Source organism: Colletes latitarsis, chromosome 14 (assembly GCF_051014445.1).
Source record: "Colletes latitarsis isolate SP2378_abdomen chromosome 14, iyColLati1, whole genome shotgun sequence".
Taxonomy (NCBI): domain Eukaryota; kingdom Metazoa; phylum Arthropoda; class Insecta; order Hymenoptera; family Colletidae; genus Colletes; species Colletes latitarsis.
Window position 1 is genome coordinate 21085887 of NC_135147.1, and position 26320 is coordinate 21112206.

The 26320-nt window shown below is 37.1% G+C and overlaps 1 protein-coding gene across 2 annotated transcripts in view; it reads left to right on the forward strand.

Annotated features, from left to right (window-relative positions):
• The window catches only part of Nrx-1 (neurexin 1), a 503500-nt gene that overhangs the window by 28380 nt on the left and 448800 nt on the right, over positions 1–26320 (forward strand). For both annotated transcript variants that reach the window (XM_076781599.1, XM_076781600.1), the window contains exon 2: positions 8653–8706. In XM_076781599.1, the coding sequence (XP_076637714.1) occupies positions 8653–8706 (54 nt within the window). The remainder of the gene's footprint in view (positions 1–8652; positions 8707–26320) is intronic.

The window sequence follows — 26320 nt, forward strand, 5'->3', positions numbered from 1 at the left end:
CCGCGCGACACGACGCTATTGCTACGAATAATCCTTTCGCGGGGCAAGTTAAAAAATTTCCCCCGACGCGGATTACATTTTCAGAGATCCTGTTACTCCTGGTGCCCCTCGTCTTGCCCGCCATCATTCATGCAACACTTTCCTCGCTGCTTTCTACGGCGAGCCTTTTCAACGCGAATATGATTTTACGCCGCGAGGACGTACTATAGAATTTTTGATAGGCTTATCGTTATATAGGTTTACAGCGGGGCCATTGTAACGCTCGTCTTTGTAACGTGCTCGCGCGACACGGCTTTTGTGCTATCGTATTATTACGTGTAACTATTTTCGTAATGGGGAATATAATAAAAAATAGAAAAAATGGAACCGTAGCAAATATAGGTACTTTGTTCGACGCGCGTTGCCGTTCAAAAACTCGAACATCGGCGCCATTGAGAAAGAAAATTGTCAATTTTGTTACGGTGGAATAGAATCGAAACGAGCGTGACACAGTTGACGCGCAATTTATTACGACGCGTCTTTTTCATTTGCGTTCACTTTCAAATTGCTGTTTCCCATGGCTTCGACGTTCTCATTTCGAAATAACTTTTTAATTATGACCGCGTTCCGTGCCCTTTCATCTTGCAATAATTTTCTCAAATATTTTCACGATGTTTAATGAGGCTTTCGTCCTGATTGTCTCGGAGTAAATTTCAAGTAAATGAGTCGAAGAATGCAAAATATTGTATTTGTAAATCGTATGCCATTTTTATCTTCGAAAGTAATCGCTTTTACCTTGCAACTAATTTTCAAGCCATCGAAGGCTTGATGATATATAATCAAGTGTCGACGATTTAATAATAGAGAGAATTGTTTTTATTTTAACTCTTGGGAATTATTAGAATAAAATACTAAGAAAATTAAGTTAATTCGAAGCTGGTAGATCAATAACAATACATTTTGAGTTTTTGGTAGATGGTCTATTCAATTTTAAGAAATACAACGTTGGCTAGGGGTAAATTGACGAAGATACCACATTCTCCTACAGAATGTGGTTCACGTTGTTGTACCTGAACCTTTGATTGGTATAGCACACCAAATTAGGTCAATTCATTTTATAGTGTTGTCGAATACGCTATTGAGACAGTACGACGGGGTTGCCAAACATCTGAAACGTGAGTCCCTTTACTGGGTCACAAGTACCAGGCTATTGATACGAAAATCCCCCCAAGAGGTATACTAGATTAGATTGTATACACTCAACAGTAGTGATACATCGAGAGACTTTGGAAACTAAGCTACTAATCAGTAAAACAAAAGTGGTAACCGCGATAAAGGAATATTTGGTCTTCGAGCAATCATAACGAGGGTAGAAAATATATGTTTTAATACTGGACATCGTCACACGATATCTTATTTGTTTCTATTTCATCCATTTATACAGGGTGTTCGGTCACCCCTGGGAAAAATTTTATTGGGAGATTCTAGAGGCCAAAATAAGACGAAAATCATGAATATGAATTCCTTAACTGAGGTTTCGTTAAAAAGTTATTAAAAAATTAAATTAAAAAATTTCAAATCGTTTTGGAAAAATTATTTTTAGTTGTGGGGGTCAATTACAATCATTTTTGGTGAATACACATACCCCTGAAATCCTACCCACTTTCGAGAAAAAAATTCGAGTAAGTGCTGAAAGTTTTGGATGAAAAAAAAGACTTTCGAATCGTCTTGGAAAAATTATTCTTAGTTGCAGGGGTTAATTGTAAGCATTTTTGGTCAACAGACATACCCCCGAAATCCTACGCATTTTCGAGAAAAAAATTCCTTACCGAAAATATAATTTTCGGCCAGAAATGTTTGCCCGAATTTTCATGCGAATCTTTAAAACGTCATAACTTCTGAACGGATTGGACGATTTTGATGTTTAAAAAAGCAAACTACGCGTATTTTGATGGAGAATATGTAAAAATTATAAAAATATTAGAAAAGTTGGTCCTTGACCCCGCAAAATGAAAAAAATTCCCTAAAACTGGTCCAATTTTCAAACGACCATAACTCCTACAATTGTGAATATCTTTCAATGAAACTTTTTTCTGAAGTAGAGCTCATGGGTACCTACAAAAAAGTATTAGACAACTTTTCTGTAGGACGTCAAACAAATTTATTAAAAATGAAAAACGAATTTTTACGAAAAATCGACAGGGGGTAGGTGCCTCAATTTTTCGGCAAAAATGAAAAGTTTCAAATCGTTCTAAAAAAAATATTTTCAGTTGTGGGGGACAATTGCAATCATTTTTGGTCAATATATATATCCGCGAAATCCTACGTACTTTCGAGAAAAAAATTCTTTACCGAAAATATACTGTGTGACCGGAAATGTTTCTACAACTTTTTAACAAATCCTCAAACAACAAATTAGTATTCTTGATTTTCGTCTTATTTTGGTCTCTAGAATCTCCCACTGTAATTTTTCCCAGCGGTGGCCGAACACTCTATATATTTGCACAGTTAACTCGAGAAACCTAGTCGCCATAGAAACTGATTAAAATAATATACAGGAAAATTGAAAAAGGAATACCGTATCTAGGGCAGAAATTTTTTAATAAATGTTCGCGTTTAATAGTTGAAAAGTGAAACGAGGAAACGTTGAGATTTTAGAACCGAAGAAAGCTCGGGTGAGAAGTGGTTATGAAACGAAGCAACCACGATACTTCGGCTGAGCCGTGTATTTGGAGTGGCTAGAGATTCGTGGTTTATAAGGGTGTTTAATATTTGTGGTTTACGCCAGTCATTGAATATGACGCTCGAAATTGCAACACTTTGAAACGCTCTACGATCTAAGCGTTCCCATTATTAAGTCTACGTTTCAGTGGACGAACAGTCTATTTGCGGTGATTTTTATATTATATTCTGTTTCTTGTAGAAATATGGACCAACTACTAAGAAACTTTCTTCTTGAGAATCGTTTAAAAAATTCTTGATTTGCCGTTAATAAACATTGGAAGTAAAGAAGCAAACTTGATCTTTAATTAGAAAAGAATATAAGATCGTAAACATAAATACACTTGCAAATTTATTTATATAGTATCGACGTGAGCCACTGCGCGAATGTTCCTAGGAATCGATTATTCGTTCAATTATATAACTTTCTCCCCGGTACATTGCTCTAGTTCGCGAGAACGTTTCGTGTAACGTTACATGAATCATGTTGCCGGTTCTAAAACCCTGCGGGGGCGAGGAACCGTTGCGTTCTTCTCGAATCATGAATATCTCGAAGACCAGCATCGTGGAAATTTATAGCTCGTGTGGGTACTTAATATTTATAGTTTGTTGTTATCGTGCTTCGTGGGCGGCGGGAAAGTATTTAAATCGAAAAATGCTGGAAAATATTCTCGAAAACCCGACGGCTAATTAAATATCGGACGAATTATGATATATCGTTTTTCGAAACTTCGCGCGATTCAAATCTGTCGCTCGAGTCGAAAAGCGACGGTGTCGGGGGAAGTAAAGACCTAAGAAAACGTATTTTTACGACCTCGAATTCCCGGGGTTCGGTAAACCGCTTAAAACCAACGAACAAACAAGAGATCGAAAGAGGCGTGGGCGGAGGGAGGCAGGTGACTCGATAAACTGAATCGCGCGGAAAGGTATAAAGGACAAGGGCGAAAGAAAGAAATAGCATCCTCGACTGCTCCTGGAGGCGATAGTCGACGAAGACGTATCGATTATCTCGCTCGACTTTGCGCAAACGAGACCGCAGCGGCGCGAAAGTACGATCGAAGATAAAGCCACGTTTCTCCCTTCCTTCGTCGTGGCTGGACGGGACGGAGAAGGACTAAAGTGCCACGATGGGGAGGGTGGGAGAGTGGTTAAAGTCTTCCCAACGGAGCGTCTTTCTACCCTTCGAGGATAAAACTCGTGGGACGACTTAATCATCGATGGCCAGGGCGTCCTACTCGGATCCAACGAACGAATAAAGAACTGGCTCACCGCCTAACGATCGTGAATCTTTCGCTAAAAAAGAACCAGGCTAACGGGAGACCTACAGAGAGCATTGCCCAAAGAATTTCTCAGGGTGGTTGGAAACAAATCAGCCGTTTCATGGCAGGAAATTCGATATAAACCTCGATTTCCGCTGGATGTTGGCGCATTTTTATCCAGCGACTTCCGTAATTAGACTCAAAGCGAGGCGGCATTATTTGTTTCGTACAGTGCCCTCGATATCTACGTCCGTAAATTGTCACTGTACAATTCGATTCTTTTTTAATCTCGGGCATTTGTTTTTAATTTTGTTGTACATCGTCTACCAATGAATTCTATTTTCTTGTTTCTTCTGTACAAGGATTCTTTCGTGTGTAATTTTTATTTATATGTAATGTTATCTTAAAATTATTTTTTCCTACTGCGGGAGTACTTCGCAAGCTTTAATCTAGAGTGAGGAACCAATCAATCCTACCCACTTTCGAGAAAAAAAATTCTTTACCGAAAATCTAATGTCTGACCATGAATGAATGATTCTCCTGAAATTTCATGTTTAAAATTATTCTGAAAAAATTATTTTCGATTACGGGGATCAATTATAAGCATTTTTGGCGAATACACATACCTGCGAAATCCTACACACTTTCGAGAAAAAAATTCAGTACGGCCGGAACTTTAAACGTTAATAACTGTTTAACGAAGCCTCCATCAACAAATTAGTATACTTGATTTTCATCTTATTTTGGTCTCTAAAATCTCCCATTAAAATCTATATATGTATAATTGTTAACACGTGTATAAATAAATTTAAAGTGTTTGTAAATAGTTATTTACTAAATAACTCGGCTCCACGAATCTTGTGGGAGCCAACATTGTTATTTTTTTTTAAATTTATTTAAAGATACAAAGAGTAATGTTCTAATGTTTGATTTGACCGGACGATAGTTTATTGCCCATCGTTAATTTGGCTCCCTCGTGAAAGCTGTCTGGTAGCAACAGTTTTTGCGTGAAACGCGCGGCCATCAAGGTGTTAAGCTATCAAAGAACAGTTTCTGGCACAAAGTGGATTAAAATGAAGAGGATTCGCCAGCAAACGCGGTAATATCGGCTACGCGCGATTGGATATTTACGGCTTATCTTTATTGCTGCAAAAACGAGGACGGCCGTGCGTCGAGTGAACTTTTTAAGAGGTCGTATCGTCGAGCGTTTCGTTAACTGTGTCGAATGTGTACATATTCTAAAGCAAGTCAGAACGAGTGTACCAGCGTAATCGCAACTCGTAAAGTATCGTTCGTTTGTGATACGATTCTTCGATAAACGTAAAAGCATATCCTAATAACAGCACCTGACCCGTTTGCTTTTTTACGTATATTTTTTTAACGAAAGAAAATATCTCGATTCATCCATTTCTCCGAACTTTTTCCGTGCATTCGACTATAGAGAAAATATTTCTATGTTTAATAAAATCACAAATCAACCTCCTTTCTTAAGTTATCTACCAAGTATCAAAACAATTCGTGCAACATAAACACTCTTCACACCTAATTCTCTGACGATCTGGAAACGTGATGTTGGAAAACACGGTGGAAGAAAATTATTTCAATGAAGATGGTATCAACAAGATGAGAGTGCACGGAATTAAAAGTTATCAAGGACATCCCTTCCAGCTACACAATTAAATGCAATAAACGCGGATAACGTTCCGAAAGTAATAACACAGCTGGGCGGGAACAACTTTCCTGGAAGCTTTTTTCGATCTGGACCAACGACCTTATCTACTCCCGGAGAACGAATGTGTCGGTGTTTACACGATTTCTACTCACACCCCCGCAAATTCCCTTTTGTTTATCGTTGTACACGCCCCTGTTTCCCTGTTTCAACGTCGTCCTTTCCCTTTTCAGCTGCGTCCGGTATTTTTTGCTCTAATTAACCGCCACCGACCGCGTTTCGAACCCAGACTCTAGTAGCTCTGATCCGCGTGTTCCATTTCCCATCAGAAGTCTGTTTCTCGAGTGCAAAGGAATTTTTTTTTCATATATTACTCCTACAGGGACGGAGATTCGTTAAAAAATTAAAGTTGGCAATTACGATTGCTTTCGAAAATAAAAATTGTAACTACTCGGGGGATCGATTATCAAATCGATCTACTTTACAGAATCCTCTTCAGGCACTAGCAAGTTGTCGTTAAAAGGGGGAAAATAGACTCGTATAAAACGATTAGGAAAAAAAGAACTAATCGCATTGAAAGAAGTTGTTAAAATCTTTCCAGTTAAGTTCTCTGTTTTCGATACGATAATAGTTATGTGCTTCCAATATTAAAGAGGGAACGTTTCGAAGCGAACGTTACAGAGTGAATAAACTATAATGTTACTGAAACGACAGAACGCAGTCATTTCCTCGCCCATTTCCCGAATGCGTTACTGCAAGTACGTAGGAAGGAGCATTAAAGTCCTAATTAGAATTCGAGTTTTCCCTGACCTCGTGTAAAAGCAATCTAAATACTAAAGCAAAGGTGTATAACAATCTTTCGTTTCAAGAGAAAAATTAAGTGTGTCCTAAATAAAACATCGCTACCCTTAAAAATTTATTTCTCGCTATTCGAAAAAGTATAATAATTCAAATACTAATACAGGTAACCCTTCTATAACACGATAGTTAAGTTTCTAGAAAATACTGTGTTGTGTGAAACCGTGTTATATGAGATCCAGAGCCAGTATAAAAAGGGGAGTTCCGAAAACTTATTAAAAAGAAATATTTTTTTTTAATTCTACATAAGCAACTCAATTTTTATGAAAAATATAAATATTTTAAATTAACGCAACCTTAATTTAATAAATTATAATTTGTTTATATATTTTCATGTAAAGCCACTATAGTTCATTATTTTAAGGTAACTTAGTTTTTAAATATGTTAAGGAAAAATCATGTTATACAGTGCTGTAGAAGTACAGTGTTGTACAAAGGTTTTCGCAATTTTCTTATCGTGTTAGAACGAAACCGTGTTATAGGAGGGCTACTTGTATATTAAAATCGTCAATTTCTCTAAAAAATTATAACGAATATTTGTTTTTCGAAGCTGTAACACATTACCATTAAATATTTGCACGAACGCCATTTTTGCTAATAAAGATGTAGAATATTGCTGTTACATAACCTGTGACACGAAGGTAATTTGTACGAAATCGAGGAATAATTAATTAGTAGGATCATCAGATACGCCGTGGCGTAATAAGATTTTCACGTTGCGATGATTCAGCGTCAAAAAGTAGAAAGTTATCTTATCGCGAGCACCACGAAATATAACATGGCGGGCACGTATACGACGATAACGCGAAGGAACGAAAATGGTTGGGGTGAAAAAGGATTCGCCAAAATCGCATTGTAAGCTCTTTGAAGATATCCCTCTTTCTGACTCAAGACGCGAAGCGTGAGAGATCGTCGAGAATCTTTTTTCATGGGGTCGTATATCGTTGAGGGATAAGTGCACAAGCAAAATGTAAAATGTTGTAACATTTACGCGAGAAATTCTTTAAATATACCGAAAGGTTTATTTAAAACTTTTTTGTGCTAAATAAATTATCAGAACAGATCGAATACATGAGGAATTGTAAAAACGGATATAAAAAGAACGAAAGTGTTTATAATAAGAGGTAATATAATACATTTTAAATGCGAAGAGGTTAGATGTTCATAAAAGATTCGAAACGATTTCATAATTATACTTCAAGTAGGTTATTCTAAAATTGTTTTCCTTAATAATTTAGGAAGATATTTTTGGTAATCTTCGCGTGAATTAATATTAGTTTAGAACAATGATTCAGTTTGCATTAGGTTAATATGTATCAAACATAATCAGCACAATAATTTCGAAATATATTCTTGTTGTCTTTTTGTTCGAATCTTTTAACACTATGAGAGTTTGTTAATTTGAAAGTAATGTGAGAAGTGTATTGAAAATATTTACCCATGGTTATTTATACTGCATTCTTGCACACAATATTAGGGCGATGGGCAGAGCGGTAGAAAAATCACAAAAGTACACTAAACGCGGACACTTTACTACAAAACACCACAAGATGCACGACACTTTATTACAAAACACCACAAAAACGTGTCAGCACATGTTTAAAGTAAAAGTACGTAATAAACATGATGGCGAACCATAAGGCCGATTCGTTTAGTTTGGCTGCTTGGCGACTCGTGCCGGTAGGCGGCGACACGTACTGTGGCGATTTGGGCGCCAATCAGTGGCTACCATGTAAACCCGCTCTTATGCATTCTAAAAATGCGCCATATTGTCTACTGCGCATAACGATTGCGCAAGTCTTGCCGCGTAAAAGTTCTCGTTCACATGTTGGAAGATTGAGATTGTGTCCTGTGAAATATTTTATTACTGTTATAATTAAGTGCATAGTTTTGTTGAATTTAACTGTAATGATTCCCATTAGTTCCCCTCCAAGTGTTAAGTAATCCCTTAACAGATTCTAGTAGTTGTTACTTTCGTGAAATATGAATTCTTAGAATCACAGTGCCAATGCTTTTTCAATTTCACTGTTACGATCGTTTGTACACGTTAATACCGCTAACCTCTATTCATTTTTTACTAAGGTACGGAGACAAAATTTATAACTCTTTATATTTAATGCTCAGGACATTAATACTGGAGATATTAATATCTTTTCATTGTTACAGTTTCAGTGTGGTGGATTTCCGTGCGTCGAGAATGTCAAACGCAAGTCGCCAAGGGTAAGTCTCGTAATAACAATATGATTTTACGTTGCATGTGCCATAAAATATTAATATGCTGTCGCATGCCTGAACCAGCAATTTAGTTTTCGAAGTTTCAACGAATTAATTGTAAATCAAGTCGTTGTTGAAAACTAGTTAATAAAATATTATATCGGATCTTTCGCAAAATTCTTCGTAACTCTGAGTTCGTTATACAAAATGGAGGACGCTGAACTCGTGTCTAAATACACCAATTCGTGTAATAAATTTTCTATTTCCAATTAACGTAGTTTAAAAAGATCTTTGGTGGGATTGGCTCCTTTGTTTCCGTTAAAGAAGCTTGGTTGGATGAATTTGCGGGTATTCCGGCGTCTGTCTTAACTAATCACATTACTCGAATCCAATTAATGGAGCCTCGATGACGGGACGACACTGTCGAGCCCCGAAGCTTCTCTCCGACTTCATTCGGTCGCTTGTATACAGACGATCGTAATTAAACGCACATTCGGTGCATGTATGCAGAAACCTCGCGTTGTTTGCGTATAGCAATTCGGAGCGTACTAGATTGAATGTAACGCGGGCCAGTCAATGCTGCGAATGCACACACGATCGAGCTGTGTTCGTCTTACGGGGCCTATTACCGAACTTCGTCCGTCAGATGTCTCTATTTGACTGTCCAACGAATGATCATGCGGTTGAAAATTAGCTTGTCTTCTCACTGTCCCTTTTAATATTCATTTTCTCCATCGTTTGTCATTATTATTGTAATCTGATATCAGCTTTCGCTATTTCAAATTTTTTGCTATTTTTAAGCCTGTTCTGTTCGCTTAATCGTTTTCCAAAATTAAGAAATTGAATATCAGTGAAACGATTAGCTGTGGACCAAGCGCTCATTAAAATTTCTTTTATTCGTTTCCACGTACTAGTTTCGTTTGTACTTGTAATTCAGACAGTCTATATAACACGTAGAATAGCCATAATGGAAAGACCAATTATCGGTGAAATAACAATATCCACTTTAGAGAAATGGCAATTAGGCGCATAGGAAGTCTCTCTTGCAGATTACAAGTACCAGTGAATATCGAATGAAATCCAATAAAATTCTAAAATAAGAAACAGGCACATGGGCGAGTAGAATTTTCCTTTTTCATTCATTCATAAATGTAATTAATAGAATATTGATATCAACAATTCTTTCCCCAGTCTGTTACTACATATTCTGATTTTGAGAATGCATCTGACAATTCAAAAATTCATACAGAGTCTAAATTTCGTTCAAAATACGAATAAAAATTTTTGCATACTTGTTATCGTACTACAACATCATTTAAATAATAATGGAAAAAATTTTAAATTCAAAGAAAAAAAGATAATTTTAAATTCATTACCCGTTGAATAAAAACAACTATTTGAATTACAAAATGAAATCGTAATTCATAGCGTTAAGGAAATAAATACTGAATGGAATGGACGTTGCCAATATATCGCTATACAGTTTTTATTCATCATATATTATTGAAATAGAATTTTTAAACGTGTATTAAAATAAATATTACTGCCATTTATACAAATTCAAACTAATGTATATTTAGAGATCTTAAAATTCAGATAACAGTATTTTGTTCAATAATTTTAAATACATAAGAAATAAATAAGGAATGTTAATATATCATTGACAAAAATACGTAAATATTGTTTTATCGTTTGCTAAGCTTTCTAAAATATTAAATGAGATTTTTCTAGAGTTGCATATTTTTCCTCAACGTAATAACTCTGACAAGACTTTCGAGCATTAGTATATGTGTATTCCAAAGAGCTCTCGACGAGTATAGGTAAAACGTGTATTCAACTGGTGTCAATGGTTGCGCAGGAATAACATCAGAGTGCAAACACGAAAAGTAAAGTGTCGCGTGAAAATCGGAGACAGAAAAAGGAACCGAGCGTGCAGTAAACTTCGAAACGGATAAGACGAAGTAGAGTCGAAAATAGTCCGGAAGGAGGAACTCTAGAAAACAATGTGCTGCACGTATCTATGTACATATACGGTACCTACATACGACTGCATTGCGTCAGATGCATCGTATGCTCGGTGCATTAGGAGCGGAATAACGATACATCGTTCGTCGCCTAGCATCGCGTCGTGATTTGCTACGGGAGCAATAATATTACACGTTCTACAGTCTATTTTCCGCCTGACGCTGCTGCCAGATGCTAGAATTATTCGAGTCGTTTTGTCCTGCAACAAAACCAAAATTTAACATGCCTTTCCCAGCTGAAACTTTACCTTTTCTACGATTCTTAGACAAACTTGAGGGAACAATTATTTAATGGATTATGTGGTATCAGGACAGAAAATATCATTCTACTCAGAAAGATTCACAAGGCTCGAGAGAGTCTTAATGAACAATGATCTACAGGGTGTTCGGCCACTCCTGGGAAAAATTTTAATGGGAGATTCTAAAGGACAAAATAAGACGAAAATTAAGAATATTAATTTCTTGACTGAGGCTTCATTAAAAAGTTATTAAAAAATTAAATTAAAAAATTTCAAATCGTTCTGGAAAAATTATTTTTGGTTGCGGGGGTCAATTACAATCATTTTTGGTGAATACACATACCCCTGAATTCTTATCCACTTTCGAGAAAAAAATTCGAGTAGGTACTGAAATTTTTCGGCGAAATTAAAAAATTTCAAATCGCTCTAAAAAAATTATTGTCATTTGCAGGGGTCAATTACAATCATTTTTGGTCAATAGATATACCCCCGAAATCCTACTCAGTTTCGAGAAAAAAATTCCTCACCGAAAACATAATTTCTGGCCAGAAATGTTTGCCCGAAATTTCATGCAAATCTTTAAAACATCATAACTCCTGAACGGATTGGCCGATTTTAATATTTAAAAAAGCAAACTACGCGTATTTTGATAGAGAATATGTGCAAATCGCAAAAATATTCGACAAGTTGGTCCTTGACACCGTAAAATAAGAAAAACCTCATAAAAATGGTCCAATTTTCAAACAGCCATAACTCTTATAATAGTGAATATATTTCAATGAAACTGTTTTCTGAAGTAGAGCCCATGGGTACCTACAAAAAAGTATTAGACAACTTTTCTGTAGGGTATCAAACAAATTTATTAAAAATGAAAAACAAATTTTTAAGAAAAATGGACAGGGGTAGGTGCCTCAATTTTTCGTCAAAAATGAAAAGTTTCAAATCGTTCTAAAAAAAATATTTTCAGTTGTGGGGGACAATTGCAATCATTTTTTGTCAATATATATACCCGCAAAATCCTACGTACTTTCGAGAAAAAAATTCGGTGAGGTGAACAAATTTTTCGATAAAATTAAAAAATTTCAAATTGTTCTGGAAAAATTATTTTCGGTTGCGGGGGTCAATTACAATAATTTTTAGTGAATAGTTCTACCTCCGAAATCGTACACACTTTCTAGAAAAAAATTCAGTACGGTCGGAATTTTAAACGTTAATAACTTTTTAACGAAGCCTCCATCAACAAATTAGTATTCTTGATTTTCGTTTTATTTTGGCCTCTAGAATCTCTGATTAAAATTTTTCCCAGCGGTGGCCGAACACCCTGTATATGTATGTTTTACTTTTAGTCGAGCAGTATTTCATATTCTATATGTTATAATTTTTTATAATTCTTCGTACTTATAGCTTCTTCTATCGCTAATACAGTCTTCTTTCTTTTGTAATTAAGTCCAAACAAGAGTTTCAGAACATGTTTCTCCCAAAACATTTTTAGAAGACCTGATGTGGCGACAGTTCCCACAGTCGCCACCAGAGGGCTACGCCCAACCTTTATCTTTCTCACTAGTACTCGTTCGACCACCTATTTCTATACATACTTCCTCGATGAAACTTTCCTCTCTCGTCACACATACACAATTCGTCACAATTCATACTGCTTGAGCTTATCATTTATCGAGGCCTATTATCGTTCTGTAATAGAAGAGTGAGATTGTTTCTGGAATGGTTTTGCAATCGAAATAAGTTGCCTATCAGTATCCATTAAAAACAGTGAGAAGCTGACGGTACGCGTCATAAATCCCCGCGTGAAACGTTCTAAATGCCCTCCGCAGGAAGACGCGAACGTTAGCAAGATCGATCGTTGAGAAAGGAGTGCGCCAGGAGGTACTCTTTCGTAGGATTCGGTACACATCGAGGTTGCATGGAAAAGTGGGCCGCGGGGAGGTAAACGAGAGAATCGTTAGTAGAAATGAAAACAAATTGCCTGGGCGGGCGGCTTCCGAGAGTCGAAGCCGCGGGGGGAACGCGGTGTGATTTGACAAATGGCGTATGATAAAAGTGCGCAACGTTCATTAAGGGAAATGGTCCGCGGCGGTAATGCAACCCCCGATCGTAAAACTGATGCATTGTAAACAAGTTCAGGGCATATCGAGCGATACGCTTCTCCGCGAGCCGCGTTACAGTTTCGTACGTCAATAGTTCAGCGACGCGTTTTACAACGTTATGTCCTCCGGGTTTAAGTACGCTTTTAACCCTTTCAGTGCCAAGATTCTAAATTCTTCGCGAACTATACGCGTCTACCGGTCGCTAAGAGACTTCCAGCCTGGTCGAATGCCTTTTTACGTTTTTCTCGTAAAAGCCTGTCGCGCGTTAAATTATTCAAACATTGTATCGCTGCGTTACGTGACGTTGCCTTTCATGGACCACTTACTGTTATTTTTTGGCAAGCATATTATAAAGGTCTAGATTTAGAAATGAAAAGGAAATTACACAGGAAGGAACCAGTGGCAAAAGAATGTAGAGTTTAGGAAGTAAATATTAAATAAATCTAACAATCTTACAAGTGTACGAAATATATTTCTGAGTAGATTATTTACGGTGTTAATTTCTTTGAATGTTTCACTGAAATAACGTCATCAAATTCTTGTTAGAAAAGGTTGTTTCAGGGAATTGTATCGAGGACCAGGAAAAAGATGTACGAACATTCGTGTGACACTCTTTAATAAACCCTGACAAAACGTCCAAGTGTTCTGCCAAATGGATTGACGTTCAAATTAATTTTAAATTAACGTTTTTCGAGGGAGTTTCTTGCATACATGTATATTCGTATTTGGAAGAAATGATGTCTTTGAAGGTGGAGTAACCTGAATGCACAAATTAACCAGAAGGGTTTCCTATTATATCGGTAAATCCTATCTGAAATCAGTTAACTACAAAGATCGAGCCACTCGATATTTGATACTGCTTTAACGTACTTGACGACATAATCTCCTCGACGATGTCGAGAACAGTTAGCGAAACTGGGAAAAGAATCTTGACAATTCAAGGCTTCTTCAACTCATACCCTAGAATCTGAAGAGGGTTTCGATACGCGTATCGAGATCTTGTGATGTTGAGAGAGATCGAAACATCTGCAGAGTTTCTGCCATATTGATTCTCGTTTCCTTTACTTTCGGAATTTTAAAATTCCACTGGTCTAGTTGGAAGAAAAAATTGTGGTGGACGTGGAAGTTTCTTCGAGACGATTCTCTGTTAAAGTTTAATCCGGTTGACAACGAACAATGTTTCTTCTTTTCTAAATTTTGTGTCCGATAATTTCGACTTTGTAAAGCATTCTTGATGATCTATCGAAGATTAAAATTGTCGTTCTTGGATTTGAAGAAAGTTTGGCTACTATTACGTCACGTGTATTAATTTTCACAAGAATAGGATTTATTAAATATTAAAATATTAAATTTGTATAATTTATCTTGCACTTAAAGAGTATTCCAGAATTACTCGAACTTGAAATATGATTTATTGACAGTATAAAAATGAATAGATTCTTTATGTTATAAATAATTCGGTACTGAAGAGAAATTGTCTATTCGTGTGTAGTTGTTTTAACCACAGAAATGCAACATTCTTTTATCTCGGTTCGAAGGAATACAGGGCAACGCTGGATTAAGGTCCAACGAGACTTATGTACATAATCGCCTTAAAACATGATGTAAGAGTAGCAATTAACAGCAGCAGAAATACTGGAAAGCAGATTGTACCTGGTTATGGAAAGCCATTCGTTCTCCTTTGAATGAACAATATTAAACTGCATAAATTTCTTCTTAAACAGGCAAATAACTGTAATTCTCAAACACAGTTGCTATAATATTTAAATACTATTATTCTTAAACTTCCATGCTTTATGTACTTACAAACTCGACGTACTAAATTAGTTACTTTGTATTTTGTTAGACTATTTATTCCAGTTCACAGAAACGTACACCATATTTTTACAGTTATAATACTTCAAAATATAAAGCATCGAAATTAATATTTTCCATTTTGTATAGAGATAGTTTCTATAATATTTTTCTTTAGTTACATACATATAAAATGTCAACAATTATTACAACTCAAATCTTACAAAATAGACATCGACTTAAAAATTTTTCCTTTGATGGTATCTTGAAAAAAAATTTCAATTTACAATACGTATGTACTTATATTATGAAATGAAAATAAATTTTCGTTGATTATAAGTTCAAGTTGAAAATAGTTTAGATAGAATTCAAAGTCTCGTAAAATATTTGTCCCCTTTATTCATTTTGCTGTTGTATAGCAGAAAATTTGCAATCTCCAGCCGATAGCTTATTCTGTTCACATTTTATCTCAAAACATGTCCCGGTTTTTATACGCAATAACAGACTCTGTAGTATCGCTTGTCGCTGGCATCGGCATTGTCAGTTAATCGATGCGGCAGAACAACTTTGAAATTGAATTTGCAGCCAGCAAGCTGACGGATTTTAAAACGGCATCACGATCCAAAGTGGACACGTAATTTCCGTCGGATTTAAAGAGGGACGCAGTTTTAATCCATCGACCTATCGCGTAATATCGGTCATTTATACAAAGTAGATGAAGACTACCGCGGCTGCCTTTTGTACCTAGCGACTGTCGGACATCTTTATTGCAACAGAGCGCACAATAGCGATTTAATCAACAGGATATTATCGATCCCAGAGAAAAGAAACCGAATAAAGAAAGCGGAATTACGATTACAGGCTGAATTACGCGACATTATCGAGTACTTCCAGGGAACAATGAGTAAAGCATACGAGACAAAAAGTCGAACAAGATTTTTACATTATTTAATCGCGTCGAATTGAATTCTTCATGTTTCGAACCTTTATCTTATAACATCGTAAATGCAACATTAATTTTGAATGGAGAAATTTTTAACTCTACACTATTCATGCCTTTATTCGTATATTAAAAGGTACTCGTACCTTTCTTTATTTTTTATATTATTAATTTTACTGTGATCATAATTTTCCAAGTTATGAATTTTATTTTGCTTTATTTCCATTCCAAAACTTTACGGGTTTACGTTTTCTTCCTTTAATTTTGACAGAAATCCAGCAGACGATCTGAAAGTAAATGCTGAAAAGTTCAGATAAACACGTTTTCGAAAAATACTTTATCGATTAATGCCTAAAAGAGGAAATCTATATTCCTGCATCTTTGCCAATGACTTTGTAATAATAATTGATACGTTTAGTTTAAAAGTGCTATCAGGTAACGAGTAACCTGAAAATTGAACGTATCACATTAGGATCTGTGTCAAAGGATTTCGTTCCACATTTAGATTTTAATCTCTTTTTAATGGAACCATACTTTCGTTCGCGATGAATAATGAAGCAAGAATTCAATCCATATCGCTGGAAAATTCATCGCTTCACGAGTAACATTCAATCAATTTCAATCAAGAAATATAACTCGCCGTTTCTATTCACAGAATTCTCTGACGTATGCATCTTATTCGAGCATCATAATAAATTGGTATAAAACATGTTGCGATATACTTTATTTTCTAATATGTAAATTAACGTAATATTGTTTGAACGTTGTACAAAAGATTCATTTTCGTTTTGTTATCTGTACCTTGAGAAGAATAAGGTCAATTGTCAATTAAATTCATTTTTTTTCACTGAAAATCGTCAAAATTAATGGTTGAGATGTCTGAAAGAAAACTAAAAATTAACAAATAGAAACCTTGTTCAATAATTACCATTATTACTGTCATAGTTTTATTAATAGATAACAGATATGTAGATACCACTATCAAAGCTAGCAAATATTTCCTATATTAACTATAATAACTATTCAATTTTGTTAAGGCAGTGGTACGAATTTTATTCCGTCAACATTACGAGAAAATAAGGAAACGTAAACAATTGAAAAGTAACTGTACGATTTCACGTTGCCGGAGTATAAAAAATTGCTGTATATTTCATGGGGTACCGCGTTATGCCGGCGCTAGTTCCGTTTCTGTTTCCGACATAATGTAGCGCCGCCAAATCCGCGGCGTTACTTCCGACTTTTGTTTCTCGTCGTTTACGCGTCGTGTTTTTTTTTTTATTTTTTTAATGAAAGTGTCGCGGGTGCAACGACAAAAACCCACGCGAACAGAAGAATAATACTGGTCGCAAAAGGAATTCCAGACTGCTACAGAACGCCTATTGTCCAGCAGGGTTTCATTCAGTGGAAATTCAGAGCGGTAAGCCGCCTTTTTTAACGCGCTCGAAGGCGTCTCCTTCCGACCAATTAATTTGCGTTTCAAGTCCATGCACCGAAAGAAAATACCAGGCTTTTGTGTGCTTTAATAGGACAACGCACGAATTTGTAACCTACATTCAATTTTGCAATTTTACGAAAACTGTAGCGTTAATATCATCATTAGCGCCCTTTTCGTCGACTTTTATTTCTTTCACAAGCGCAACGTTTTAAAAATTACAAACGTTTTATCCATTGTTCGATTCGTTATCAGATTCATTAATAATTTCAGTAAATATGATATTTTCCAGGATGTTTGTACCAAAATTTTAGTACAAAAATTTGGCAATCGCTTCATAGTCTCAATTTATCGAACTGACGTGAAGCCTTTTTGCAATATAATATAATAAGGTTCATTCCTTTCGTAATGATATTGAAATAATTGCAAAGTTGATTGAGCGTACCAACTTAATATTAAGTACCGTTTACGCGCGGATAATTGTATCTACGGGGATACGTAACAGACTAAACAAAATTATTCTTACGTCTCGTGTGTACTTTCGAAGAACGAAGTCTGAGGGGGCGCACGAAGCGTCGAAATTATACGATGGCCTCCATTTTCCATAAGAGCTAAGACAACCGTAGACAGGCTTACGAGGCACATTATGCGAAGATTCGGTGATTTGCATAAAGCTGATTTGTGCCGTCAGTTCCCCCGATGGTGGAACAGAGAGACAGTTAGCTTATTACAGGATGAATGAGGAAAGAGAAACTGAGAAACAGGGATAGTCGAGAGGCCCGGGGAAGCGAGGGGTAAGGGAGACACTCGGTTCCACAATCGCTGAAATTTCGCGCGATGGATCTTATCGAGGCGAATGCATAATTTCAGAGTGTAATGTAGTCTTATCGGAACGGTTGCTACACGCCGTGACGGGACGGAGAAAGTACTCGTTGATGGGGATGTCTGATTGCTCGCCGATTGTCTGCCACGGAATTTAACTCCGTCAGGAATTGATTGATACGTAAATTCCTGTCTGCCTTTCATGCACGCGGCGCAGTCACCGAGCAGCCAGGAGATAATGAACTAAACAGTACTCTGAAGCTGCGGGAGACGTTTGCGCGTTAACGTGCGACTGAACAACTCAAACTGGAGCTATGGAGCGTGAACATTACGCCAAACACGGTTAATCGCGGACCATATTTTTCCATTGCTCGTTCGAACGGTTCATGAGGACTTTTCGAGCACTCGATAAATAGAAAATAATTTTTTCAACTTTTGGGGCATCTTATAATAGCTTGTCAAAGTTTCACAAATGCTCTCATTCTGTAGTTTTAATTCAGGAAAATAGTTATAAAAATGTACTTGGATTTTTGAAACTAGCTTCTATATACAGTAAATAAAGAAATTCCCTCGCTTTGCAAAGGAATCTATTTTTGCGTTTAATCAGAATTTAAAGTAATTTTAATGAGTTTTTCTTTCGACGGATCTAAACAGAATATTCGTTTATAATTTGTAGAAGGTTCCATCGAAGTTTACTTTTCAAAGTTTCGAAAATTGTTGAGGATCGTTTCAAGAACCGGCGAAAGTTTCGAGGTTTCGAGACTCGAACGACGGTCTAATGACGTTTAAATTCATTTTTGGACGGTCCCGTGAATTTCAAGCGTCCCGATAATTGATTACACCGCAGCGAACTCGAAGCATCGTCGCTATTTCGATGGCGCCGCAATGGTACTCTAGGTGGAATGTTCCTCGAATGAAATTTCCTTTCAACGAACGTGCATCGGTGCCTACCGATCTTGTCGAACTATCGCGGCGAAGGCCCCTCCCCCCCCCTCCCAAGTAGTCGAACAATTGGTTGACTGTTCTATTGTCGCAAGTCCGTTTCCTTAGTCCTTACATCTCCGTTTCAGTGTCCTTAACCCGCCGAGTGGAATGGCCACTCGACTCTTCTCTCTTGTGCCTTCTCTTGTTCTCGTAATTCTGTCTCTGTACTTTTGGAGAATCCTTCTAGTCTCCGTTAAGGGAGTCTTCACTCTCAGATTGGACGGAAGTTCCTCGCGTTAGATTATACTTGCAGACTTCTCTCGTGAGATACTCGAAAGTAGAATCCTTTCACGGTGACATTAATTGAAGGCTTCGCGCGAAAGTGGTTCTAACTAACAAGCACGAGAATAGGAGAAAGATTGATTTTTCTTTTTATGACACTTTCTATATTCCTAAGTTCCGTCGAACAATATTCTATTATTTAGAGGAAAATGTTGACCGGAAGCATGAATACATTATACTATCGTTCTGCTCGAATTACCAAGGAATTCTATTTACTTATACTTGTTGTTCTTCAATTATTTTATTAGACAGTGCAATTCATTTCCGACCCCATTTCTGTTTTCGTAACTCGTGCAAGACAAAGTGATATTAAGGTTGTTTGCTAGTTTTACTCGAGCTTACCATTTTGATACGGTCGAAAATATTGTGATAAAAACGAGGAATTATTCACTATAGATAAACACGAGATGTATAAATAACTATGTTGTCATTTCTGTCTTACACAAACGTTGAATTAGTAGATTGAAATGATGTTTGGAAGCCCACATAAGCATTAATTTTATGAAAAGAAATGCAATAAACATATACAGGGTGTTCAGCCACCCCTGGGAAAAATTTTAATGGGAGATTCTAGAGGTCAAAATAAGACGAAAATCAAGGATACTAATTTGTTCATTGAGGCTTTGTTAAAAAGTTATAAAAACATTTCCGGCCAGACATTATATTTTCAGTAATGAATTTTTTTCTCGAAAATACGTAGGATTTCGAGGGTATGTGTATTCACCAAAAATGATTGTGATTAACCCCCGCAACCAAAAATAATTTTTTCAAAATGATTGGAAACTTTTCAATTTCGCCAACAAATTTAAGGAGAATAGATGTACGCCTGGTCAGACATTATATTTTCAGTAATGAATTTTTTTCTCGAAAGTGCGTAGGATTTCGGGGGTATGTCTATTCACTAAAAATGATTGTAATCGATCCCCGCAATCGAAAATAATTTTTTCAGAATAATTTGAAATTTTTTAATTTAATTTAATTTAACGAAGCCTCAATCAACAAATTGATATTCTTGATTTTCGTCTTATCTTGGCCTCTAGTATCTTGCATTGAAATTTTATCCAGGGGTTGCCGAACACCCTCTATAACATGTGCAGTGTGTTTTTATAAAAGATATGCAAAACATGCAAAATAAAAAATACATTTTTAAGGACCACTAGTGACGAAAGAAACTTCTATTTAGATTTCACTCTTCTATCTATTTTCTAGAAATATATGCATTTGCATAAACATCCGCAGTCTAATAATAATCTTTGTTAAAAATCCCAGCAGCTATATATGTGGCAATTTCGATTATTTTTATTCCGACATGGAGATGTTTCGGAGCTAATCGCTACAAAGTAGCATTAAAATTTTCGTTTGCGTTTTACGTGTGGTCACTTGAAAATTTTTCAAGTATATCTCTTCTGGATAGATCTCCATAAATAGGCAATAAGTGTTTGTCTACGTTTGGGTGAAAAGGAAGAGTTCCTGCTTGGTTTTTCTGAAGAACAACGAAGAATTTCACGTTGAAATTTTTACACAACATTCTCGAGACGTAAAAGCACTGTTTCATGCAAAAATTGATCAGTTACTCGAATTATTTTCCGGTTTGTTCGAGCCTCGTAACTCCGGGGGCGAATTCTTCGCGCAACAAGACGCGAAACCGAGCTTTTCCCCAGCACGCCGCCGGTATTTATTATCGAATTCCATATCAAGCATCCGGGATCATTTCTCGAACCGTAGGTTCACCGGGTCGGTAGGCGGACGGAGGGAATATGAAAAGGATTCAAAGCGTTATCCATTATTTCACAGATACGTAGCAACGCCGGCGGTGAAGTAAATCGCGCGAGTTTCATCGAGGATGTAGAAGGGTGGGCGATTCCTCCTAACTCCGTCGCCCCCTCGCTGCCCACCCCCCGTCGTCATCCTTTCCTGTCGAGACGGTGGCAATCTTCTGCGTCTTCGACGATCTGAAGATTTCCTCTCGATCTCGCGCCAAGATAGAAATGCTGTCGCGGCCCCCTTTCCTCCTCCTCTCCACCCCCTGACGTCCTGGGGGCGGCAAAGGTTTCAGACCTCTGCCGTTTCCACTTTACTTCTTCTCTTTCGCTCCCCGGCGTTCGACTCATCCTCGATTTCCTCTATACGCTTCGAACGCTTCGATTCCGACGGAAAGAGCCCACGGGTAGACTCACGGATGAATATTCCCCCGGCGGATTCATAACGTTCATTTATGCACGGGTCAGTGACTCATATCCTTCCGCAACGACGGGATAGACAGCTCTCTTTCTATCGGTGCAAGCAGGTATCCTTTTTCAGAATTCAATCCGACCGATAATGAACCACCGACGCCCACGCGTTCCTCCGTCTTCGCGCGACCCGCGACCTCCTTCAGCCTCCGTCTCTGGGACCTCTCGATCCGTTCTCGTTCTAGATTTCTGGAACGGGGGCGTGGGAGACCGTTGAAGAGACGACTGTATCGGGGCGTGTTCGGGGAACCTCTCGGTACGTTTTCCCGGAGCCAACTACGAAGACAATGGCGCGAGGAAACTCCGGATGATATAAAACAAACCTTTGATTCTCCGTCTGCTCTTTTCCCTCTTGGGCGAGCTACTTTTTAAGCCACTAGCAAGCATATCGTGTTCTTACGGATACTTATTCCCATGTTTCCTGCGTTTTACTTTACTAGTTCGCAGTTTCGCGTCATTAAATTGAGGCTACGTTCTTCTAAATCAAGTGTATTTGTTTACCTCAGAAACTCGTTTTGTATATTTTGTTAAGGGCCCACGTCACGCGTCTGTTTTCGCGGTCTCGTGTTCTGCGACCAGTCAAAGGGTGTTTCAGAATTACAGAGAAAATTTAATGCGATAGGGTTTGCTTTGACCGTGCCAGGTCCTTTTGCAAGGGAACGAACATAACAGGTAACGTCTACTCTTGTGTTCCGACAATGATTCAATATGGTGATGAAGAATGATGGGATCGAGAGGAAGTCGAATGCAGATTTCGACTTTTGTCATTACATTTACCACTTTAGCTTCGAGCTTATTTAGCTTCGAGAAACTCTCGTGATTACAAATGGTGTGAATAACTTAAAGGAAGTTACAGAGAGATACAGTTTATCTTTATTTAACCCTTTCTGTAAGTTCAACTCTCTGAGTTTCGTATAAAGGGCATTGAAAAACAATATGGTTCAGATTCTACTTCTCGATGTTACATGAAGCATTGTAGTGGTTGGATCTATAACGTTGAATTGTTGTGGTAAGCTCACGTGTGAGTTCTTTGTCTCAGAATCACGGTTTGTTAACATTTTTATAAAAGAATTAAAATATTCTTTTTCTTTCTCCGTCTCTAGTTCTTTAACGAGCCTCGTGGAATTTAAAAGACAGTCTCGTTTCAATAATTCTCTAAAATCCGTCATTGAGATATTAATATTGTTGTCGACATGCTCCATAGTAGCCATATTTACTACTTGTGTATACTATTAAATAAAATAATTCGCGGCAGAACAGATGCAATTATAGGAAACTTGTATTTTATTTGTAATAAAGAAGTCTCATTGTCATGGTGCAAATAAAATTTAATGCTGAAGTTGTTCTCCAAAAGGAACTCTACACCTAAATTTTTACTCCAATACTAGCTACTGTTTATTACTTATGATTTTGCTACAAATAAAAGCATGCCATATTAGTTTATTGATTCGTAGGCAATTAATGAGGTTTTTATCACTCGTACGAATCCAAGTAGAAATTCAAACTAGGTCGTTACTACACAAACATGCAAGAGTACACATTTCAAATTATCATTTCAGGTTATTAATAATACTGAGTACAATATTCATCCTTAAAGATAGAATATTTTCATAGAGACATACAGTCGAATTCTATTAAACATATTCATATCAATTTGATAAGTTGACCAGATTGGAGAACTAAAACTAAATATAATATCTAGAAAAGTCGTGTCGCAATTTTCTACAAAAATATAACGTGACGTTTATTAATTCTGCCATTTCAATACTTGCTATCGTAATTTTACTCAGATAATTTATTCTTTTACTTTAGCTACTTCCCTCGAGTATCGATAAAATGTGCTTCGCACATACGCTTATTCAGAACATGATACATTCTTCCAGTTTTCCACAAACTTTTTTCCGCGGCTCCGTGGAAAATGTGGTAGACCCTGCAGCCGTTACCGCGAACCAGTGGTTTCGACACTTCGATAATTTCTAAGAGATCTTAACAACAAAGTCTTAGGTCTGCAGCGTCGCTAGGAACGGTTCCGCACATAGTGGAACTTTGTATCCTGTCGTGTACCGTGGAAACTTTGAAGGAGCAAGAAAATGCTCCACGCCGTGAAGGGGACACGTGTATGTGTTCCCTTTAAGAGCTGCACTTTTATCAGAGAATCTTTTTCCCCGCAAGCTTTTAGTCGACCGTAATTTTTTATCGGTTACAAAAACGAGAGACGACAGAAAGATATTCCGAAAGTGGACTTACGGAGACTATACAGGGTGTTCGGCCAATCCTGGGAAAAATTTTAAATGAGGATTCTAGAGGCCGAAATAAGACGAAAATCAAGAATACCAATTTGTTGGTGGAGGCTTCGTTAAAAAGTTATTAACAATTAAATTCAAAAATTTAAAATCCTTCTGGAAAAATTATTTTCGGTTGCGGGGATCAATTACAATCATTTTTGGTGAATAGACATACCTCCGAAATCCTACCCACTTTCTAGAAAAAAATTCGAGTAAGTGCTGAAAGTTTAGGGTGAAAAAAAAGACTTTCGAATCGTCTTGGAAAAATTATTTTTAGTTGTAGGGGTCAGTTGCAATCATTTTTGGTCATTATACATACCCCCGAAATCCTACTCAGTTTCGAGAAAAAAATTCCTTACCGAAAATATAATGTCTGACCATAGCGTCGATATGTTTCACTGAATTTTCATGCGAATCTTAAAAACGTCATAACTTTTGAACGGATGGGACGATTTTAATGTTTAAAAAAGCAAACTACGCGTATTTTGATGGAGAATATGTACAAATTGCAAAAATATTCGAAAAGTTGGTCCTTGACCCCGCAAAATAAGAAACACCCCATAAAAATGGTCCAGTTTTCAAACAGCCATAACTCCTACAATTGTGAATATATTTCAATGAAACTTTTTTCTGAAGTAGAGCTCATGGGTACCTACAAAACAGTATTAGACAACTTTTCTGTAGGGCGTCAAACAAAATTACTAAAAATGAAAAACGAATTTTTAAGAAAAATCGACAGGGGGTAGGTATCTAAATTTTTCGGCGAAAAAAAAAATTTTCAAACCAGTCTGAAAAAATTATTTTTAGCTAGGGGGGTCAATTACAGTCATTTTTGGTGAATAGACATACTCCCGAAATCCTATCCACTTTCTAAAAAAAAATTCGAGAAGATGTGCAATTTTTCGACGGAAAAAAAAAATTTCAAATCGTTTTGGAAAAATTATTTTCGGTTGCGGGGGTCAATTACAATCATTTTTGGTCATTAGACATACCCCCGAAATCTTGCACATTTTCGAGAAAAAAATTCAGTACTGTTGGAACTTTAAACGTTAATAACTGTTTAACGAAGCCTTCATCAACAAATTGGTATTCTTGATTTTCGTCTTATTTTGGCCTCTAAAATCCCCCATTAAAATTTTTTCCAGGGGTGGCCGAACAGCCTGTATACATAACTAATGTTTCGTACGAAAATTTCTGCGAGTTTTCAACATTTTGGGTCGTTGAACAATTTTTCGTACCATGTAATTATGTTGGATACGACATTGGTGTTCACTTGTGATTGCCACTCGTACAAGTTATGGTGAAAAAGAACTTATTTTTATCTAAACGACAAGTGGCGTTTCGTAACTGTTTCAGCTTAACAGTTGTGTTTATTCGTGCATTTTTCGAAATTAAAAACTATATTAATCTGTTTCACGGTGTATTTCCATAATCTACGTACCAACAAAGTCGATTATTAGATTGCTGCTAGTTGTAGTTTCAGGAGGTTGTTCCTAAAGAGCTCGATTATAGCTTTGATGTGATTTTATATGATATCAAAATGTTCAGTGGCAGATATTTGTAAGAACTATAATTATTTAGACTAATTTGGCTTGTGCAAATATCTCAGATGCTGCAGCCATGAGGAAACAGTTCTTTCACTTACGTACGACGGGATATAAAAAGACCATTGATCTCTGAAATCGGTAAAGTTACATGATGTACAGGGTATTATCGACAATTTTAAATTCGCAGCCATTAGCTCGGTGTTACCCACGAAGATGAGATTTAAAAGACCATTGATCTTCGAAATCGGTAAAGTTACATGATGTACAGGGCATTATCGACAATTTTATTTAAGAAACAATTTTAAATTCGCAGCCATTAGCTCGGTGTTACCCACGAAGAAAGGATTTTCTATCGTGGGTAACACCGATTACCAGGTCTCACCACGAGGAGGTTGCTGCGAGTGGAGACCCAAAGGGAGATAGATGGAATCCAAGTTCCATCGATCTCCCTTTCGCAATTTTACAATCTGAATGACTAAACTAGGAAGATAGAAGGAATCAAAGTTCCCCCGATCTTCTAGTTTAGTTGTGCCAAGTAATTATTTGGTTTAAACGAGGGATGAAGCTAAATCGTGGCAAACGCGACGCGACGCGATGCTGAACCGTGCAGCAGATCTTTGGATCGAACCTACTGCCCTTGCTAACTCGATCTCAATAGGAAAACGGATGCTGCGCCCCTGAATCGAGGTCTCCATTTCTCCAACGCAACCCGCCGGGAGCCCGAAGGACCCGACTTAGGTTGTCTGACAAAGAGAGAGTACCTGAGACAAGAACGACTTCCGCTGGAAGGTGTGCGTTTCCGCAGAATACGGAAACTCCACACCTTCCAGCGAAGAAACATTTCCCTTCAACCGAGCTACCAAGGGAAGGCGATTAGATCTTTGGGACCAACTGCACGGCCGATCACATGTTTCGTTCGACGAAGCAGCGGTGATCGA